The sequence below is a fragment of the Ostrinia nubilalis genome, chromosome 15 (assembly GCF_963855985.1).
Source record: "Ostrinia nubilalis chromosome 15, ilOstNubi1.1, whole genome shotgun sequence".
Taxonomy (NCBI): Eukaryota; Metazoa; Arthropoda; class Insecta; order Lepidoptera; family Crambidae; genus Ostrinia; species Ostrinia nubilalis.
In genome coordinates, this window is record NC_087102.1 from 14,674,888 (window position 1) to 14,698,172 (window position 23,285).

Below are 23,285 nucleotides of genomic sequence, written 5' to 3' on the forward strand. Positions count from 1 at the left end.
ATTTAGCTTATCTGGAAGAGTTAATAGTCCCGCTATTAGACTTTTTTGTATCATACAGTATTACTAAAAATTCCCAGCTATTACTGAAAATAAAAAATTAAACTGTCCTTAATTCTATCATCATCATTTCAGCCATAGGACGTCTACTGCTGAACATAGGCCTCCCCCAATGTTTTCCATGTTGATCGATTGGAAGCGGAATTTCTAAAGTCGATTGAAACAGCTTTTATTTTAATTCAAGCTTAATCTTAGCCGGCAAATAATATCAAAGGAGATAAGTGGAAGATTTCCACTATTCTTAAACCGTAGGACGAGAGAAGTAATTGGATCGCCTGCAGTAAACGGTTTAATACTGGTTAGTGGGTGCAATAAGATCAGAGATCGAATATGGCGGATAATTCAATTATCTACTAGCGAGAGACGCGGCTGCGATGTGGTAAAAATATGCTATCGAGCGCTGCAAAAGATAGGAGATAGTCAATAAAATCTCCTGGATGCTTTGATTCAAATATACTCGTATAATCTAAACTCGTGTAGGTACTTGATGTAGTGCACAAAGTGGTAAATATACCTCAGGTAATTTTACAATCATTAGGAAGTTTAATCGTCGGTTGATCAAGTTTTTCATCTTCAATGTTATCAACAAATCAAGTTATGTAGATCAGTTCTTTCAGAAACACAAAAGATGTAGAGCTGATATCAAGCATAACTTTGAATATGTTGATAATTAAGACCCTTTATCGTTTGAGCTACTAAACCTAGGTCTCTCTTTCCCACCAGCAGCAGCAGCAGAATAAGAGCTTTATTCACCAAGAATCATTGTTTTAAAGTCTTCTAGTATTTTGTGGTATCAAATAAGCAATATTCCCATCTGGGGGCACGGCAGTGCCCCCACCAAGTCGAGCAAAAAAGCGGCACGGCCGTACCATCCTTTTCTCGAAGCAATTCAGGCCATTTTCGACCGCCTGTAACTTCGTTGTGGATAAAACTAGAAGGCTGAATTTTCATTAGCTATGCAGGCATTGTAAAGACACGGTATATTTAAAATTTCATTCAATTTGAACCAGTAGTTTAAGAATTATAACGGGTCAAAGTTACTTAATTTTGTCACTCACTGACTGACTCACTGACTGACTCACCGATCATCAAAATTCTAAGGCACTTCTAGCAGACCTAGAAGCTTCAAATTTGGAATATAAGTAGTGTTTGGTGTATGAATCAAGGAAAAACTAAAATATTTGGGGGCACGGTAGTGCAACCGCCAAGTCGAGTAAAATTTTTCACTTTCGGTCCAGTTTTCTAGATACATAACTGCTGTCTACAAAATACAAAAAGAAATGAGATCCCATCAAAAACAATACTTGTCAAAAAAACCAAGTCTCGCAACTCAGCTGTTCTACGGTAAAAAGTTGTGAGATCCATGTAATACCAAGTCCAGGCCAGGAAATCTTTAACGTTTTACATAAATATATTGACTTGGCCATCGCATGAAAACACGTGTAAATTAAATTATTTAGTGCGATGGCCAAGTCAATAATTTATGTAAAACGTTAAAGATTTCCTGGCCTGGACTTGGTATTACATGGATCTCACAACTTTTTACCGTAGAACAGCTGAGTTGCGAGACTTGGTTTTTTTGACAAGTATTGTTTTTGATGGGATTGGACTTTCCAGCTATGCTATTAAATACTATAGTAATTATACTCGTAGTATGCGATCGAGCCTACGATCTATTGATTTTCGTAGTGTATGTAGTAGACCAATGCTCTTGCGTCATATTGAACACTAATAAAACAGACTAATGAGAGCTGAGTTAGTCCCGACAATAAACACAACTTACAATAGTGAAGTGCACGAAGTCGACCCGCAGCTGCGTGATCCCGGCGTGGGTCTTTTCGATAGTGATGTTGCAGTCCCGCTCGCCCGACCACAGCTCTGGGAACCCCGGGGAAAGGAAGTACGTCAGGTTGTTCTGCACCACGCCCCCGCATGTCACCTCGACTGGAATGAGACATTGGTGAGAAACAAACGGGAAGATGAAAATATAGAGTTGGACTCAGAATCTAAAGATATTGGGCACACTAAGGCCCAGAACAGACGGTGAAACGCAACTGCAACGAAACTGCAACTGCTAGTTACTTTTGAGTTGCATATAAGTTTCTGCCATAGCGTCCGTTGAGAGACCACACATGACGCGACCAGTTTGAAACTTTCAAACTAGCAGTTGTAGTTTCGTTGCAGTTGCGTTTCACCGTCTGTTTTGGGCCTAAGGCTGGGTTGCACCATCTCACTTTAACCGTAACTATAACAATAACCGGTGCTTTTTGTATGGAGTATGACAGATTTTTGACGTTTGTCAAAGTTAAAGTAAGATGGTGCAATCCAGCCATAGTGTAAAAGGAAGATATTATAAGACTTATGAACTGTTAGCTTGTGGATTGTATAAAAATATGAATTCATAAATGATTTAAATCCTCAATGAGGTAGCTCTTGGCCTGCATCTCACCTGATGGACTTTTGTCTGATAAATTAGAGAGGGTCGTGTTCCTGCTGCAATAGTTCCTAAATGAGCTGGTGATAAATATTTATGTGATAAAGATCTTTGTGGAAATCCTTGGGGGAGGCCTTTGTCCAGCAGTGGACGTCTTTCGGCTGAAACGAACGAACGAACGAACGAATGATAATAATAATATGACAACGACACAACGTCAAATAATTAAGTACGTCTACTTATTACATAATTAATTATAGTTATTTAAGCCCTATCTAAAAAAAAGGGTTCCTTGTCAGGATTACGGAACCCTAACAAAAACGCAATAGATAATAATTAATTAATAACTGTAATATCGTAATACCTTTAATAGCGCTATTAAATTAATCACGCCACAATACCTGTCATTAAAGCATTCAATAATCCCTTAAAACCGCACAGCATTTGTTATTATCCATCATTAATATCCCAAAAATCACTGTTTACAGTGCATAACGCAAATTGCATGTCATTTCATTCAGCAAAAAGCCGCTTACCGGCAAACGATGGACGTAATTTGGTTAACGGGCCCGCAATCAGTACGCAGTCATTATGGTTTGATGCCGTTGGTGCTTATGTGAATAAAGAAAAACCTATTTCTTGCATAACTAATTTGTCAAACGGTTCTGTAACGTTTTTGTACGTTGTTGTCAATGAAGTTGGTTGGTGGTAGGCTCAGATCATAGAAAGAGAATAGATATGAAGTCGCGCGTAACTACAACGAGAACCAGTGTCCCCACATTTCCCCCACCACAGCTCCCACACACACATTCAACTGTGTAAAAACAAAGCGACTGAGAGTCTACGACAACATGTGCAACCGGCTTAAAAGTGCTCTGATTGGCCAGAAGGCGTGCCTTATGGCCAATCAATGGCCGCGTGACGTGACGCACACTTTGAAAACTAGTGAGAGAACAAAGATAAAATGAAGTCGACAAGATATCGATACTTTAAATCGCTAGGGGCAAGGCTCGAAACTGGTTTCACAAAATGCTTATGTATGAAAACCTTTTTATTATTATACGTTATTATTAACTACTATCACCAGGCCTCCGTCACTCGCCTATGCCGGCCGAGATAATTACCTACAGCGCGCGACAACTTCAAGTTGCAAATCAGTTAGGGCCGCCACGCGCCTGTGAGCACACGCGTATTTCTATACACGCTCGGTCGATCATCGTCGCAATCAAGGTTTATTGTTCCAACAGCATTGTTATTGGTCTTTAATGGAAAATCGTAATATTTAGGAATAATAATTAACTGTAGTGATTTAAATAATAAAAAAATTACACTTTTTAAATAATTTTGAAATACTTAAATGACAAAAAACTGTAGCAAATAAAATATTTTAGCTAATAAAACATTAACTTTACTTCACCATGTCCATTTTCCGACACTGCACCTTTTAAAACTGTTTGTCCAATTTCGAATTATCGCAACACTGAAGTTTATTAATAGGTACTTTAGAGATGGTACGATTATACAAACACCACTAGATTAAAGTTTACCAATCTTAAATACAATAAATGCTTCTTAAAATTAAATTTTTATTTATTTTACTTTGCTTATACAACCCTGACGCTTGAGCAGTGAGGTAGATCAATTCTGAACACAAAAAAATTGCGCTTTTGTGAGCGTAGTAGTAAGGTTCGATTTCGAATGCACCATGTGCGTTGGATATTTTGCATTATTATTATTACCGTTAAAATGCCGGCATCTGATCCTACACAAAGAAGTGCAATTTCTGTTGCTACTATCACAATATATAACAGAAGACAAACTCCATACTAAACGCGCTCGAGCCACGCACACATAGACACCGCTCTAGCAAGACTGTCTTGGACGAATGCGAGCGCGACGTGGCGCGAGCGCGACAGACGTTCGCCACACGTTCGCTGTGGTTCGCTTGAGCCACGCGCCGGTCAACCGCCTATGATATTATTTTGTTTTGCGAAATTGACGAAAATGAGTGAACAGAAAAAGTCGTATTGTAATTGTTCGGTATTTGGTTGCTTAAACTCATCATTAAATACCGAATTTTCATTTTTTTAAATTACCAGTTGATTCGGGGAGGTAAGTAAGTTATTTATTTGAATTTCAATTGAAATTGAAAGCCAACTCAATTATTAGGAATATCGAATTGTTTTAGAGAGGTTTTATGAATTATTGGATAACTAGCTTTTGCCCGCGGCTTCACCCGCGTGAAATTCAGTTTGTCACAGATCGTCATAAATTATAGCCTATATGTTATTCTGGGTTATAAACAATAATACTGTAAAGTTACATCAAAATCCGTTCAGTAGTTTTTGCGTGAAAGAGCAACAAACATCCAGACATCCAAACTTTCGCATTTATAATATTAGTTGGATAATAGTGTCAACCACTCAACTAAATACTACTTCCTTCTCGTGTATTTGTTTGCAATTTATTACTATAATAACGTACTAAATATAAATAAGTATACGTGGATATCTGTTATTGTCTTTCTTGCATAGTATTAAGAGTAACATTTTTCTATCATAACGAAATAAACGCAACACATGACAAGACAACCCTAGCGCGACGGCCGAGCGTGCGAGCGAGAGATTTATGCAAAGCGAGGTACATACATGAGTTTACCTTCTGTTATATTTTGTGCTACTATTATGTATTCTGTGCTATCACGCATTTACTTTTTAACCGCTTGAGTCCCAGACGGCATTAATTAATGTCATAACAATTGATTATCTATTGTGTCTAGATTCGCGGACCTTGAAGGATTAATTATGGCGATCTGCGTACCGCATATGTTTATCAAAAATAATGCCTATATTAGGCTTTCAACTAGCTCTTATAGTAATTACATAGTTGACAGTTACTAATTACTTCTACTGTTATTATTTTTTTTGTAAAATCTTATAATCGCAAGTAACACATAATTTTTTTATTTAAAATTACAAAATAGAAAATTATAATTTACTTCTATTTATCGATAATAGGAAACCGCATTAGAACACGAGCACGGCACTATGTTACGACCGGCACATGCGGCCGTACTGTGTATTTTCACACGACAGTGGATATCGGAAGAAATTAAATAGGTACATCGCGCAGTAGTTGAGCATGACATAAAGTGGTTGCTAACTAAATCGTCAATGTACAAGTATGTTAGAATTTTTATCACCACTGATTTCGATATCGCAGTAACTGTTACGGCACTGAATTCGTTCGTAAAAATGTTAAGTTTTTTTTATTTATAACCAAAATACCAATGGATTTGCAATACTTACATGTAGTAAATGACTCCATTGTTCCTGTAGTTCTTCGTTTCACTTGTTTTATTACACGTAACGACGCATTATCCAAAAAATTCGGAGAACATTTCCTTAGTACGACTGAATCGCGACTAACCTAGCTACGCGGCCGATGTTCGTTTCTGGGCATATCGCGGAGACACGCGCCACGCCCCCGTTTCACATCTATTCCCTTCTATGATCTGAGGTGGTAGGGCTTGTTCTAAGTCCGCCTGGCTAGCTCTTCTTCTTCTTCTTCTTCTTTTCAGCCAAATGACGTCCACTGCTGGACAAAGGCCTCCCCCAAGGTTTTCCACAATGAACGGTCCTGCGCTGCCCGCATCCAGGCTCTTCCCGCGACCTTTACCAGATCGTCGGTCCACCTAGTAGGAGGCCTGCCCACGCTACGTCTTCCAGCCCGTGGTCGCCACTCGAGAACTTTCCTGCCCCAACGGCCATCGTCTCTACGAGCTATGTGCCCCGCCCACTGCCACTTGATTTTAGCAATTCTGCGAGCTATGTCGGTTACTTTGGTTCTCCTGCGGATCTCCTCATTTCTGATTCGATCACGCAGAGAAACTCCGAGCATAGCCCGCTCCATCGCCCTTTGGGTGACCTTGAGCCTTCTTATGAGGCCCATAGTAAGCGACCACGTCTCAGATCCGTATACCATCACTGGCAACACACATTGGTCAAATACTTTCGACTTGAGACACTGCGGTATTTCGGACGTGAGTATATGGCGAAGCCTGGCTAGCTACCACCATCTTACCTAAGTCTGTCGCCATAACAACAATGTTAACAGCATTGTTGTGTTCCGGCAGTTAGAGGTAAGATAGCCAGTTTCTCCGTGGTTGAGGATTCCGGGTGAAGCTCGCTTCCACCTTCGGCCTGATCATCACTTACCATTAGGTGAGATACAGGCCAAGAGCTTCCTTGTTGTGGATAAAAAAAAGTAACATGTGAGACAAGCAAGGCTCATGAGAGCTAAAGCAAATATTTTTAAACTGAAATTCATAATATCGATGTTGTAGTACTGTGTTGGATTGGATACAAGCAATTTAACAATAATAAAAACTTGTAAAATAACCAATACCTAAGTTTCTAAAAGAATTTAGCTATAGCTACATATATACGCATACTTAATGTTACGTTATCTGTAATGTTAATCTGTATTATAGCACCAATAACTTAGTTTTTGTCATTTTCGTTCGTTCGTTCGTTTCAGCCAAATGACGTCCACTGCTGGACAAAGGCCTCCTCCAAGGTTTTCCACAAAACGGTCCTGCGCTACCCGCATCCAGGCTCTTCCCGCGACCTTTACCAGATCGTCGGTCCACCTAGTAGGAGACGTGGTCTCCACTTGAGAACTTTCCTGCCCCAACGGCCATCGTCTCTACGAGCTATATGCCCCGCCCACTGCACTTGATTTTAGCAATTCTGCGAGCTATGTCATTTTATACCATTAAAATTAATCTGAAAGAGATGCACGGCTCACGACGTTCAACATCTTTATAGCCCCAAAATCAAGACGCTAAGTATTCACTGATTTGACTCTGAAAAGTTACACATTAAAAAGACCTTGGCTAATATTGATTTCCTCTTTTACGAAGCAGATTGAGGGTGATTGTGTCAAAAATGTTATAAAATGAGTAAATAACAAAAGCGTCTCAACAAGAGATTATTTAGCTCTCGGTCAGTAAGTTTTAATCTGCGGAATCGCCTTCGAGCGATTTGGCTTTCCTCTTTGTGGGCAGAAACAATGCTACACCAACAAAAGGAGCGGACCCACTGTAATATTTCATGACGACCCCTTTATATTGTTTTTAATTCCGAAATATTTGGCATATTTCGTTTTATCGGAGCTGTGAAAAAAAGCAATATAATTCTTGGAACCATATTCAGTATTCATTGTATTTTGATTCCAACTCTATTCGTGTACAGTCGACAACACATCAACAATGAAAAGTTTCCTGAAATTTTTAAAATATTTCAGGAAATGTTTAAAATATTTCAGGAAATGTTTAAAATATTTCAGGAAATGTTTAAAATATTTCAGGAAATGTTTAATTTTTCAAAGTTCATAATCCATGTTTTGTAGCAGGTTAATGTTCCTTTTACTGAGCAATAACAACTTCTACGCGTTGCAATAGTATATTCGTGGAAGGAGACTGGCAGCTACCACACCAGACCACTACCAGGCAAGGAGGAGTCGTAAATTGCTATAATATTAGGTCTAGATTTCAACCAATCCTTACATTTACTCGACGCATTTCTTATTTCAGAATTAAGCCCGCAATTTTCAGTACACACTCCTATACAAACCTCATAAGTCTCTCTCTTGTTTACTTCAAAGACTAACCCTCAAATTTGTCAATATTTCATACGTGGCCAACTGCAACACGGACCAGACACGTGCCAACAAGTGCCATGACATGAACCATGCAATTCTGCATGTTTAATGCCCGCTACACGTTACACGTTTTATGGCTAGTCTTTACTAGTGATGTTTTAGTAACTTTAATATTAGTTAGAAATCGAAAAGTTTACGAGCGAGCTATAAAAGGAAGTTTAATATTGCTGCATATTTTAATAATGTTGGCTTTGAATATTGATGCAAAAGAAACATGTATGGAGCCAATACAGGCTGATGTTATCAAACCACCCTAGGAAGTCTATTCAATGATTCTTCTTCATCTTGTCAGAGTGGTCGTGGTTGCGCTGACGAGGTACATGGTGGGGTAATGTCATCTCCGAGGGTAGCTCTCCTGGCGATGGGCTTCCATTTCTGACGGTTAGAGGCGTCGCGAGTACACTGTACCATGGTGGACTCAGTGGGCTTTGTGATGGCGTCTATCCAACGAGTTGGCGATCGACCGCGTGAACTTTTGCCTTCAATCAATTCAATGATTATCAACAACTTTTAACGTATTTTCTGAGGCATGGAGATTGTCTCTGCTGCCAATAACCCAAGAGTAAGAATAATTAAAAAATAATTATGTAAGAACAATAAGCGCTACCTTTTGAATCGCCAAGCTTTAAATTACATTTCTGTATAAATACTTACCACTAATGCTGCCAATAATTCAATTTATTGCAAGAAGGAGGAAGCTATTAGATAAACAATTAATTTAGATTAAAACGTCTCCACTGGAAATCCCTTACAATTTCCAGACTTGTCACTCCGATTATACCCACTAATCCACCTGTCAGGCCTAACGGGTTCGGGCTATCTCCTCATACCACTCTAATATTATATCTATTACCTCTAGATAAAGTCTAAAATAGTCCAGCACCATCAGTTGGTTGGTGTATTTAGTGTACAGACGGCAGCACTTAAGGTTATACGTTTTGTTGGAAAATAATATCTATTACAACGAGATAAGAGCCGTAAGATTTGCTTGAGTTACCGTGCGTACATCACAGTGATTGGTGCGGTTACAGTTAATCTAGTTTGGCAGCTAATAGATTTGCAAATTGCTTTATGCTAAATCTGTTTTTATATAGATAAGTATTACGATAAACACAGTGTGTCAACTGTAAGATTTATCAGTGGTTTCTGTAAAAAGGGGTAACGCATATTTTTAAAACTATTATTTGAAACTGAAGCTACGATTGACTAATCTAACTGATCACTAAGATATTCGATTAGTGCCCGTTTTTAAGTGACCCATACGGTATTTTGTTTTCAAAGGGGTCACTTAAAAATTAGGGATTGATGATGAAAACGGGCATAATTTCTTCTTTGCCCTATTCCCTTTCCCATTATCTGGGGTTGGCTCTCCTCGTTCTGCGTCTCGATTAGGTATACAACATAAATAAATTATACATACTAATTGCTGTTCGCAACCTACGAGACGATCCGAAACGAACTATGCCATTTTCAGAAACTACAAAACACTTAAATATTCTGTGTGTTCGTATATTTCCAATAGCGACGCGCATGAGTTGCTCCCGTCGGAAACGCAATTGCATGAATAGTTTATTACTTACAGAATATTTCACTCGGACAAAAAATGTGCAGGTGAAAACTCAATAAATAAATTTCAGGAGGTTTTATTTTGCAGCCATTTTGGAAAACAAAATTTCGCAAAACGATTCGAATGTGATAAAATATTTTAGTGAATGTCTTGTATTTTCGAGCAAGTTATTTCGGAATCAATGAATTTAATATAAAATAATAATATTGAATGGAAACATAGTGAGACTATCACAACCCAATATACCTACCTATCTTTATAACACCTATGTTTTATAATAATTAATTTTGATTTTGAAAAAAATTTAAGCGCGCTGAAAACAGCCTCCGCACTATTAAAGTAAGTACTTACATGAATAAGGTCGAATTGGTCCTAATACCAATATTAAAGTCGAACTCACGACACGTTACATAACACTGCTATACACAGTGTGTAAATAACATAAGCTAATCAAATGGTACCAATATTGAAATCTTCCTTCACTACCGCTTTAAAGCCACACGTGCTTGTACAGACCTAGTTCCAAAGAAATTCTACAGCGTGCCTCTTCTACGAGTTCGAGTAAAATCAATTCCATGAAACAAAACATATTTGAAAGTTGGCCGCAGGTATACTTTGAAACAAATGGTCGTATTTACACGTAGCACAATGGAACATAAGTTTCGACAATCGAAACGGCAATAACTTCAGAACAAGAAAGTAGGCACTAGTAAAACTTTCTTGCATGATCGATTGCTTTTGCTAAGAGAGAAACGAATGTAAAACTTTTTTTTGTTAAACACTGGTTAATTTAGTTTTTAAGTGGCACGACCGCCTAGCCTGGCTCATATAAATCTCGTTAGTAATAACGTAAACGTACACGTACGATGGTGGCCTCTCACTATAGGCCTTATACAGAAGCTCAAAGTTGCAAAGCGTGCTATGGAGAGGGCTATGCTTGGTGTTTCTTTGCGAGATCGAATCAGAAATGAGGAGATCCGTAAACGAACTAAAGTCGCTGACATAGCCCGACGGATTAGCAAGATGAAGTGGCAATGGGCAGGGCACATAGTACGCAGAACTGAAAGCCGATGGGGCAGAAAGCTTCTGGAATGGAGGCCGCGTACCGGAAAACGCAGCGTGAGACGTCCACCTACAAGATAGACCGACGACATCGTAAAGGTAGCAGGGAAGCGCTGGACGCAGGCCGTTACCAATCGATCAACATGGAAAGCATTGGGGAGGCCTATGTTCAGCAGTGGACGTCCTATGGCTGAAATGATGATGATGACTCGTACGATAAGCACGAGCTTAAAATAAATTTCTGGAGTCATACGTTTTATCTATTTCATAAAAAAGTAAGTGCCTAATTTATTATCACTTACGTACTATTTCTCAATATCTAGTCACTGTTTATATTTGCAAAAAAAATCAACTCTACAAGTTTTGTATAGTTCGCCTCATAACCACTAAGACTTAAGCCACTTTTCTTTCAAACTAAGTAACAGCAATAAAACCGTTAACTGATACGAGTAACATGAAATAAATATTGCGAATACTTAACAGTAATTATCTTTGTAAATGAGTGCTGTGTGTAATTACAGATGTAGCAAGGCATTAATCTCCCCCGCTATTATTCAGGATTAGGCGAGTACAATCAATCCGCCCTTTTTGTTGCGCTCGCGGAATTACGCAGGGCTAAGGAGGCACTTAATATCAATCAATCAACAAAAAGCCTGGAGGTGGAGATGAAATGCCCCATACGCTCTTCGTTAGCGTGATATTACTAAGGAGCACGTTATTTATACACAATTTATGGCATACAGCAAATAACTTCAGGTGTTCAGTTGGATAACGATGCGATGAAGCGCGATTATCATAAGCCTAGATCTTCAGTAAAACAAAGGCATTTGGTTGCATATGTAGCTCCTATTGGTGGCGGCGTGCGTTCAGCGCCTTCCTGCTACCTTTATAATGTAATCGGTCCACCTTGTGGGTGGACGTCCCACACTGCGTTTTCGATCAACATGGATATCATTGGGGGAGGCCTATGTTCAGCAGTGGACGTCCTATAGCTGAAATGATGATGATGATAAAGCATGTGTCCTTCGCCTATTGCAATGAATGGAGCTTAACTAATCTATAAAGTTCAAGTGTGCAGTCAGCGCAGACAGCAGTCCCGCTGCAGGCAGACTTGTCGTCCCGCTGCTGGCTCGAGCCGAGTCAGCAGCAAGTGTGGCTACGTGAAGTGAGCTCTCCTGTAGCAGCCAGTGTAATGGACCACGCAGCAGCGTATACTTACACACACAGCAGACGCCAAGTCCTTGCCGTCCCGCTACCGGCAGTCCCTCGAGCCGAGTCAGCTGCAAGCGTGGCTACTTGAAGTGAGCTCTCCTGTAGCACCCAGTATACTTACACACACAGCAGACGCCGAGCCCGTGCGCGCAGTCTCCAGCGGATCGCCGTCTCGCTATCGGCAGTCGTACGAGTTGAGGCAGATACCAGCACGAGCGACGGTGAAGCTAGCAAGCAGTGCTACAGCAGCTAGTATACTTACACACACAGCAGACGCCGAGCCCGTGTGCGCAGTCACCAGCGGCCCTGCCGTCTCGCTGCCGGCAGTCGTACGGGTTGAGGCAGATACCAGCTCGAGCCACGGTGAAGCTAGCAAGCACTGCTACAGCAGCTAGCATACTTACACACACAGCAGACGCCGAGCCCGTGCGCGCAGTCACCAGCGGCCTTGCTGTCCCGCTATCGGCAGTACTTCGAGCCGAGTCAGCTGCAAGCGTGGCTACTTGAAGTGAGCTCTCCTGTAACACCCAGTATACTTACACACACAGCAGACGCCGAGCCCGTGCGCGCAGTCACCAGCGGCCTTGCTGTCCCGCTATCGGCAGTACTTCGAGTCGAGTCAGCTGCAAGCGTGGCTACTTGAAGTGAGCTCTCCTGTAACACCCAGTATACTTACACACACAGCAGACGCCGAGCCCGTGTGCGCAGTCACCAGCGGCCTTGCCGTCTCGCTGCCGGCAGTCCCTCGAGCCGAGTCAGCTGCAAACGTGGCTACTTGAAGTGAGCTCTCCTGTAGCACCCAGTATACGTACACACACAGCAGACGCCGAGCCCGTGCGCGCAGTCACCAGCGGCCTTGCCGTCTCGCTGCCGGCAGTCGTACGGGTTGAGGCAGATACCAGCACGAGCGACGGTGAAGCCCGCCGGCTGGCATTCCCGCTCGCCGCCCACCGGGAAGAAGTTGAGCACCTTTCCCAGGGAGAATAGGCCTGGAAATAATATTGGAGCATTAATAAAATTATATTTTTCTTCATTTGCCCCACACATAACATAGCAGACCCTACCATTACTAACTAACTAGAGATGTACGCAATCACAAATTTGAGATATTGATAGCCATTGTCATTGTCCAATGACACTCTCTATCTATTCCATTGCGTGAAAGACGATATCGTTATTTTACTAGGTATCTATTTTGCTTTCAAAACGTCCTCTTTGCAAATACAAAATTATGTCTCATGCAAATAAAAGTACAAAATCGTACCGCAAAAATATAACAAGGTAACTTAGTTACAAAAAAAACTCGTTGTTTAACCAAATTCATGGGACAAGAGATTAACGAAAGAAAACTAAATTATTCAAGGAGAGCAGGCTTTGAACAACCAGTTACACAGTTTATTACACGGCCGCGGACAATTTGCATAAGAAAAATAACAAGGAAAGCGAATCTGCTCGCCTTGTTGTAAAGACGGGGCTCTACGTAAAGGATAATCTTTGAATTTAAATATACAATTTGTATAACCTTTTTATTTTAATACAATACAACTAGGGCATGAATATCGGAATCTCGGAATCTCGTAATATCGGAATCTCGGACTGCGAGATCCGATATTTCAATTCCGATATTGAGCGACCCAATATCGTAATATCGGAATCAGATAAAAGTTTTAATTGAGATTTTAAACAAAGGGTTTAAACTCGCCACAACCTGCCACAAACCCCAAAGTACATGATTGGCAAAGACCAATGATTTTCTCATGTCTCTCACCATCACTTTTTGTTCCACTGCAAATATTTTAATATCTTTACTATTTATGGTTAATTTAACTTGTTCTAAATCAATTCTAGCATTTGCCATAAGTACTTGGTCAACGAAGAACGACATCTCAACTCCCTTTCAAACATTAATTTTACTGGACTATGGACCGTCAGTTCTGCGTACTATGTGTCCTGCCCATTGCCACTTCAGCTTGCTAATCCTTCGGGCTATGTCAGCGACCTTAGTTAGTTTACGGAGCTTCTCATTTCTGATTAGATCTCGTAAAGAAACACCAAGCTTATCCCTCTCCATAGCACGTTGTGCCCTATATTCAAAGGCCACGTTTTCGAGCCGTATATCATCACTGGTAACACACACTAATTGAAGACTTTCGTCTTCGTATTCGACGATTTACCTCTTTCTCGAAATTGTATCTAACTACCTAGCTGATCGTTTGTCCGAGATAGACATACTTACTTGTCAACAATCTCGAGAATCGAGCTCCTAACCGAAACTGGGTAGGGAGCAACATGGACATTCTACATAAGCTTCGTTTTTCCATATTCATCCGAAGGCCTACCTGTTGGGAAACTCGATTAAGGTCTTCGAGCATTGTGATAAGGTCCCCCAACGGTTCTGCCTTAGTACGCAAAACAGACGGACAATGAGGCAGCAAGGCTCTGAAGTGGAGGCCACGTACCGGAAAGTGCAGCGTAGGACTCATAACCACAAGGTGGACCGTCGACCTCATAAAGGTAGCAGGAAGGCGCTGGATGCAGGCCGACACCAACCGGCCATTGTGAAAATCAGCATCGGAGCCTGTGTTCAGCAGTGGACGTCCTATGGCTGACATAAGACTGGCTAGTGGTTTTGTGAGTTGTACATCGATAATCAAAAAGGAACAAATTACAAGCATATTCAAGTTTTTTACCACTCTCTACAATTTTTGTAACACGTGATTTGAATGACTCTAAAATTCGTTCCGCCAACATAAAACAGGGTAATATAATGAAGGAGTAAAAGTTTGTTTGATACCTGTGATTTAAAAAAAACACTTTAATTATTTGCTAGTCTATATAGGCTCATTATCAGTAACCATTCATTATCAGGTGATCCGTCTGCTCGTTTGCCTCTTGTCACATAAAAAACCAAATGCAATAAATACCCATAACGTAAAAATGGTTTTAAAATACTTCAATTTTATGAAGTGCTGTTTTGTACCAAATTAAAGATTTTGATTAAAATCATTATTTTATTGTAAACAATACAGAATTCTTACGTATATTACGTATAACCTTCCGATATTACATGCCCTAAATACAACCCACAAAGTGATTAGCGTAATGCAAGATGCTTAAACCTGAGTCTAAGGCAAAATTGCACCACCTTATTTTAACCGTAACAATAACAGTAACCGGTGCTTTTTGTATGGAGTTTGACAGATTTTTGACGTTTGTCGTAGTTAAAGTAAGATGGTGCAACTCAGCCTTAGATTAGTTGATACTTTTTAAAGACCTTACTACTCAACTTTTAACATTTTAGTAATTGTGACACTAGAACACAAGAAAGCTGGAATACGCTATGTATAGCTTAGTGCAAGGTGCCCCTTGTTCACGATTTTTAAAAGTACCTACATTTTATGTACTTTCATTAATGTGTTTTTCATGCTACTACTGTAGTATGTGCATGGTCTTGATAACAATCTCAGGAGGTGCAGATTATGGTCTAGAACTTGATGTCTGTTCACCGGGTCTTAAAGGATTATTAAGACTCTATCTTTAGCATATTTTTCCAAATTGACTAAAGGCAGGCATTTATCCACAACCTAAGGTTACGTTATGCGTAGATAGAGTCTAGGGTGGAGTAGAATTTGAAATTCATAAGGGTGCTATCATGTTAGCCCCCGCTCGTACCAAACCCCGGCCTACCAGATGTTTTATATAAAACAAGTCTGACCCGAGGAGGCGGGCATATCACTAGGATATCGTCCGGGATAGATACCCATCCGTCTTCCAGGACCGCATTGAGGTCGCAGCGCGTAAATTATGACCCCGGGCCCGGTTAATAAGAAAAGGAAAGTTTAATAAGAATGTCATTGTGACGCGATTTACGATAGGAGTATGATGAAAATGTTGGCGAAATCATTGGGGGAAGATAAAAAATTAAAATTATTTTTAGGTTTTTTGTTGGCAGTATAAAGTTGTAACAGTCCCTTTTTATGAGCGCTCAATTTAGATTAAATAAGTATAATATTAAAGATCTTACTCAGAAAATTGTGCTGGTATCTAGATGATGCTTGGAAGCTCCGAAAAATTCATGACTGGATTAACTGAAGTTACTAAATTAAAAGAAATTAGTAGTAACTGAAGTTACTAATACTAGGTAAAATTGGTTAAATGTATGTAGGTAGGTGTATCTGCGATCCCTAAACAAATACAAAAACAACCTGCTCATGCTTATTAATAAACCTTCTACAACATTCGTATAAGAAGATATCTACATTATGGGTAGGTAGAAAAATTGTGGTAGGCATACGTAAGACATAAACTTTATATGACTTTTCTTAGACTGCGAGTAAATAGCGTCATGATAGCATAATGATAGTGATGCTCAGCGTTTAGAGACAATCCGAAAACGATAAGGAAACGTTCGCAATCGGACTCGCCCATAAAGGCAGTTACTATAAAAGCTTATGTAGACAGGAGCGAAATTAACTTGCTGTTTGAATATTTGACATCTGAGAGAGAGAAATACTCTGAAATGGGATACTGTTTAGTAGTATCTAGACCTGCATTTTATTCAATTATAATTATAAGTAGGTACACTACACATATATCGTTTAATGCGATGAAAAGGTCTTTTTGTTAATTCAGTAGACGTTACTCTGTTTTATCGAATTCTGCAATGCGGTGAAAAAACTAATCTTTGAAATTGTAATGCTCGTGGCTTTATGCTGTATAGTTTTCAGGTAAGGGAGAACGAATTTTCAGAATTTTTCATCCTGAAAAGAATGGAAACTTTTCATTTCATGTCCTCTGATGCTCATTAGTTAGGAATAGACCTGGGTTTGAATCTAATCTGCGACAATCGGTTTTTAAGGTACCTAAATGATTGTAATGATGTTTAGCGTTCATTTAGGACAAAGTCATAACAACTATCATAAGTCGGAATCCGTTTATGAACTAACAAAACAACGAAATGAAACCGCGGCACCATTGTATTACTTTGTAAGCGGACGACAGTCTAAACAGAGCGGTAACTTTTATAGTTTTGATATATGCTATTTTGCTACAAAAGTTGGCTGTACAAGAATTCTAAGGACCGTTGTATCATTTTAGTATACATTTTATATGCCGGTTAGTACTGCTTTTTGCCCCGTTTCTGCTATACGCGAAAAAGTCACAGCAAATAACTGTAGCCCTAATAAAGTGTGAACGCTATCCGCTGCAGCACCGTTACCAAGCTAAAGTTCGTTAACTACTTTTAGTAAAGCAGATAAGAGCTTCCTTAGGTTTTGTTTAACTTTAAAAGCTGCATTATACAGAGTATTTAGATACCTACGTTATTCAGGTAAACTTTTAGAGTTAAAAGTGCACTGTACACAACTTTTAAAAATTTAACTCCAAAAAAATTCCATTGTTGCACATCGTGGCGTGACATTTAATGACGATCACCAGTTTTGCAGTATCTGTCTGTCGTGAATTATTTTCATAGTACAATCTCAGAGTACCTATCATAAAGCTCAAAAAACATCCGAAGTTTTAGTAATATGCAGATACTACTTCTTTTCAGTCTTTTTGTTTAGCTATCAAAGCGCTTGGAGCAAAACAGCATCTGGAAAAATGGAAATATTTTTCCAAGAATAATTGAATCTCTTAGCTCCCCAGTTTCCATTTCCATATGTATTTCTTAGCTTGTCTCCGGGCAATATTGAAAGACGGCCCGAACCGTGGCTCTTGAAAGTTTAGTATAATGCTGGAATAGGGATTTTCTTAATGCAATGGCATACACCTGCAGTTTTCACGACTCCTCGAGATGTTTTATTGCATTCTTATCTAAAATTCTTATATGCATGTTTCGTTTCTGACAAAACAATCTTTCACTGCCATTTCATTTGCTACCTCGAAATGCTACCACCTTTGACGATATTTTTATTTGACAGTATTGAAATCAATGATCACGTTTCTATCCATACGATTATTGTCCGAAATGCTGGTGCGTCTTTTTCGGCTGGATTTTTGTTTGATTTACGTACTCGTTTACAGTAAACATTATAATCATGTACCTACTGTAATAAGAGCTTTTGTGGTGTATTAAGCTTTTGTTTGTTAACGCGAGACGCAATACAAAGATTAGAAAACTAATTAATTCATGTTTGTTTCACCAAATTGAAAGCAAACATTATGATAAAATTAGTTAAAACTAGCTATAACAATAACAATACCAACAATTAGGTATGTGTATCTGTATTCACAATTCGTAGCGTATATTTAAGTCCAATCTCTTTTACTGTATAACAATAACAGCTGGGTGTAATTGTAAAATAATTGCACATTCATTGCTCGGCCTGTCGAATTAATACAGACATGATGACTGGCATACAATACATGAATCCAGTGGGCTCACTATAAAAGCTCTACATGACACGACTTGAAAAAATCTAACCCACATTAATTGAACCCTCGATCTTAACTTGCTTTTCTCTCATCATCATCTTCATTTCAGCCACAGGACGTCCACTGCTGAACATAGGCCTCCCCCAATGACTTCCACATCGAACGGTTGGTAGCGGCCTGTATCCAGCGCCTACCTGCTACCTTTATCAGGTCGTCGACTCTTCTCTAAAATCACAAAAAAATGTTTAACCTGATTGTGAGCCAGTATCAAAATTAGATTAAGTACATGATTTTCAACCATTTTGAAATGCCGTTATGTTTGCACCAAGTGATCTAAAAAGGACACCAAAGTTGAGAACAAGGTTCATCTGTAAAATCGCTTGAGGCTACTGCATCAATATTGCGTGTGGGCCTACATTAAGATTAGCAGACAAAAAATTGAACGGTCGACAGTATTTAGAGCGTAGTTTTGAATTCGGTACAACTAATGAATTGTGGGTTTTCCTTATTCTGTTTTTAGACCATAGTAAAGCAAGAAACCGTTAGGTGATAGATATATTATATGTCATGTGATAAAATACTACTAGTTTTACGACTTGATATATTTATAGTCGTTACACCACCTGTTCATTTATAACCTATAGCCTAAAGCATCAATAACCTTAAACATTAACAATTTATGTATATTAAATTTTTATCGACATATTAACTACCTATACAAATTATGTTGCAGGTGTTTGTTTGAATCAACACATGCACGTAAACGGTATAACAATCATCGTTATGTTATTTAATAATATGTAGTCTCGAATATTATAAAAGCGAAAGTAATTCTGTCTGTCTGCTTTTACGTGCCACCTCACACTTAAATAGCTGAAGTAATTTTGATGAAATTTAGTATAGAAATAGTTAAATACCAGTAATACCAATACAAAATACAGGTTAGTTTTAACCCCCATTTTCGAAAGGGGAACAAGCGCGATGTGATGTGTCACTTTCGGTGAAAGACTGAAAAAAAACACATACCTAGCCGACGATGAAGTTTTATTACCCTTTTTCTGACATTTAAAGATTGCTGAAAAGTAATGCAAAAACCCAATTTGAGAACAGAATATTGCACTCAAATTCAGTTCTCTACAATTAAATTCCGTAGCTATAAAATTCTGTTACTACTCGTAGTCTAGTTCATTTGTTTTCAACGTTGAAAATGGAATTTCACTTTCGAACTTTTTTGTATTCGGGGTCGACTCCGCAAAACGTTGTCAATGTAGCGCCTTATCGACATCACCTTCTCTCTCGATTGTCTCGATCATGCTAGCATTCCGGTAGTGCAAGAGAGACAAACGCATAGAAATTTTTTTGGAGGGTAGGATTGGTACCCAACTTAAAATTTGGTATTCCTAATCGTCGTTTTGCAATCATCCCGCGTATTTTCCAAAACAATTCCATTTCCAATCAGTCTGATGTTTGCTTCAGTTTTTTGGAGCATTTTGTGGGTACAGTTGCACTCGAAAGTAGTTTTTCTCGCTTGAGAAATGCTTTTAAAAGCCTATTTGCAGTAAATAAATTGTGCCGTTTATTTATATCCATTTTATTAATTGAACCAATATCCAGAGATCACTGATTGCTATTAAATTAAATAAATAAATAATTGACCTACAAACTGCAATAATAACACACTACTCTACCTCTTTAACAGAACGTCGACTTAAATCTAAATTGAATCTAATTTTTTTAAAGCGCAGTAATAACTAATGACTCTGTACTTTCAAATTAATTGATGTTTACAACTTGATGAGTAATTCAGCTAATTGTGCAATACAATAATATTTCTGACTTGCGGCTTTGCAATCTCGTTGAATGGATCTATTTTTGTGCTGGACTGTACTGTGTACAGGCGAATCAAAAGTGGCCACTGCCTAATTTTTGTTGTCTTTTTTGTAACGGTCTGTGCGATTTGCGCACTCACTCACTGACCGTCCAGGGTTGCCAAAAAACAAATTTTGAACTAGAGTTCCGGGGATATTCTGAACTATTTGTTTGTTTTTCTTTTTTTCAATTATAATTTTGTATTAATAATGGCGTTTAAATGATAAACCGTAGTAAGAAAGAAATAATAATCGTTCATCCCTTTCTGGACACATTATTATAGCAGTATTAATAAGTATTGCGCAAGGTTCCTGAACACTAGTTTTAATAAGTTGCATTTCCTACATTTTTCTATTCTAAAAATAAAATCTAAACGAATAAATAAATTTTTGAGCCTTGTACGGATGCTAATGCATCCTAACACTAATGTGTTACATTTTACTGTATGTCTGTCCCTAACCCTAATCTGTTTATTAAAATGACCTCAACTTCATTGACCTCTAAATTATCTTTTTAATTTTACATTATTTACAAATAGTGCCAGCCCTAATGGTGGAGCTTGAAAAACTGGGTGTAAGAAGCGTCTTATGGGTTTTTTACTTGTTGGGATTCGCTTTCTCTGTAATACAGAATTATTATTATTACGTTCGTAATTTTGCTTTCAAAGCGGCTGCTTCAGCCGAATAAAAGGTATTGTTCATGTACTTCTACAGTATTATGAATTTATGTTGATTTTAGGGCAAGAGAAGAATATAAACATCACTGAGGTAGAGAATTTACAGAAATATTCTAAAGAACATTATAGACTGAGTCGATTATAACAACTCGTAACTCAGGGTCCGGTCACGTAAAAGATTGAAGGTTCAAATCCCTTTTGAGTCGATTCTTAAAGTGATAATCATTTTAATATTGATGCGTTGAAAGAAAGTGTCATAATTTGTCATTATGTTAAATCATAGAGAAATAGTTGGGTGTATTGCTATCAATACACCCAACCTATCAATTTGATAGCTACCCTATTGAATTATAAAGTCCTGATGACCTTCGACACAAGAATAATCTAAAAGCAGTGTTTCTTAACCTGTGGCCACGGACCCATGGGGGTTTGCCAGCATACCTATGTATGGGGGTCCTTAGTATTATCTATGGACCATTAACAATCGTAACTAAATGCTACCAAAACTCTCGTAATCGCTACGCACGCTGTGCTTTTTAGGGGGTGCCTAAAATTGTGCTTAATTTCCTAAGGGGTCCGTGGACAAAAAGGTTAAGAAACGCTGGTCTTAAGCACTGATACATAAAATCCCCGGCTAAAATACACAGCCTTAACGTGCAAGCGCATTAGCGTGCACATATTTTATATCGCAGGTCGCTGCATTATTTATATCGAGCCATCGAATAGTTCGGGGAACGTAATCGATTCCAGTGGGCCCGGTTGTTCCTCGAAGCTTCCTGAATATAAAAGGTTTTTAAGGAATCACGCGATAGCAAGCTGTCTTTTGTAGTAGATAGTAGCATGATGAAATAATTATATGAACATGGTAAAATTGCTGTTGCATGCATTTTGATGTAAAAGCTAACACGATAGTTTAGTTTTTGGTAAGTCTGGTTTTAATTCTTCTTCGTCTATCGTTTGGATTGTGGCCAACTTACTCGTAGATCATAAACCCACGTTAAGATTTCACATTTTACTAGTACTCCAGTCATTTTAAGTTCATAAGAATGTTGATAATGTAAAGAACTAAAAATAACAACAATGCCCTGTTTTACTTACTTTGCTCAAAACCACGAAACCTTAAATTTTATTGACATCCCATAAAATGGCCAGTTCATAATAAAGGTAATTCACTCGTAACTTTATGGCATAGGGTGCGACCACACGACAACGTTCAGTTTCGGCACAGAAGTTATAAATAAAAAAAATACTTTAAAAATAAAAAGATATATTTGACTCTTAGCCACTCTCTTGAGTTAGATTTTAAACAAACATTGATATTTAGTTCGTTTAGTATGATTTGGTGCAATGTAGCACGATGGATACGTTTATTATGGCGAATTTTTTCGCTACAATAGTATGGTGTGAGTGCTCCACATCACACCAAAATAACGATGCACGGTGTGGCCGTAGCCTTAGCCTTTAACGAGAGCTGACGTCTGGTTATTAACTTGCCAACAAATTGTAAATCATAAAATAAGATTTACTTGTTAAGTATGCTTAATAAATGGCAATCAAATAAGGTCGCAATTCAATCACCATATGTGTGTCAGGCGCAGATGTGCATTTTCTTCGCCTAAGTTACGTAGATATTGCATTCTTAGATTGCCCTGATCGTCAGAAAACTAATTTTATTATTTGCATAATTGTCTAAGAAGACTCTTAAAATCTGACACCAGAGTTGGAAGAAAATAAGGTAGCACATGGTGCCAAAATATATCAGTCCTAACTAACCATATCTGAACTCTACCACTATTTCGGGGCATCAATATAGGCAAGATCTGAGAAGACGCAGTGCTCCAGTTGTTCTCAACGACACCTGCAGAAACCAGCCATAAATGAGTCATCGAGGCGTGGCTGGTCATAATAAAGGCACGTTATGGCTCAGCCATCGCGATGGAGGAAACCGGATGAGCGTGGTACCGCGGGTTCGTAAAAGTAAATGACCATCATCTAACGCAATGACGGCGAAGACATAATGACGCGTTACTTTGAATGGGATGACTGGAGTCATGAAATAAAAATGTCGTTTCATGGTGAAGTTTAGAAACTTTTTAAAACAAGCTTGTTGGACAGTGTATCTAGGATAGGCGATGTAATTCGCCTTAAATAGCACGTGTTCATCGATTGTAAAAGTCAAGTGTTGATAAATACAGGGTGTCCCAAAATTAGCACATCACACTAACACCAGAGTTAGAGCCTAAGACGTATCGAACAAGTCTATGCATTTTTTTAAATAACTACAGTATGATATTTCAAAATTCATCAAA

The 23,285-nt window shown here is 38.8% G+C and overlaps 1 protein-coding gene across 1 annotated transcript in view; it reads right to left on the reverse strand.

The window, feature by feature from the left end:
- The window catches only part of LOC135078741 (uncharacterized), a 43,637-nt gene that overhangs the window by 9,088 nt on the left and 11,264 nt on the right, over window positions 1–23,285 (reverse strand). The window contains exons 2-3 of the mRNA XM_063973298.1: window positions 12,869–13,045; window positions 1,841–2,001 (exon numbers count right to left, since the gene is read on the reverse strand). Of these exons, the coding sequence (XP_063829368.1) occupies window positions 1,841–2,001; window positions 12,869–13,045 (338 nt within the window). The remainder of the gene's footprint in view (window positions 1–1,840; window positions 2,002–12,868; window positions 13,046–23,285) is intronic.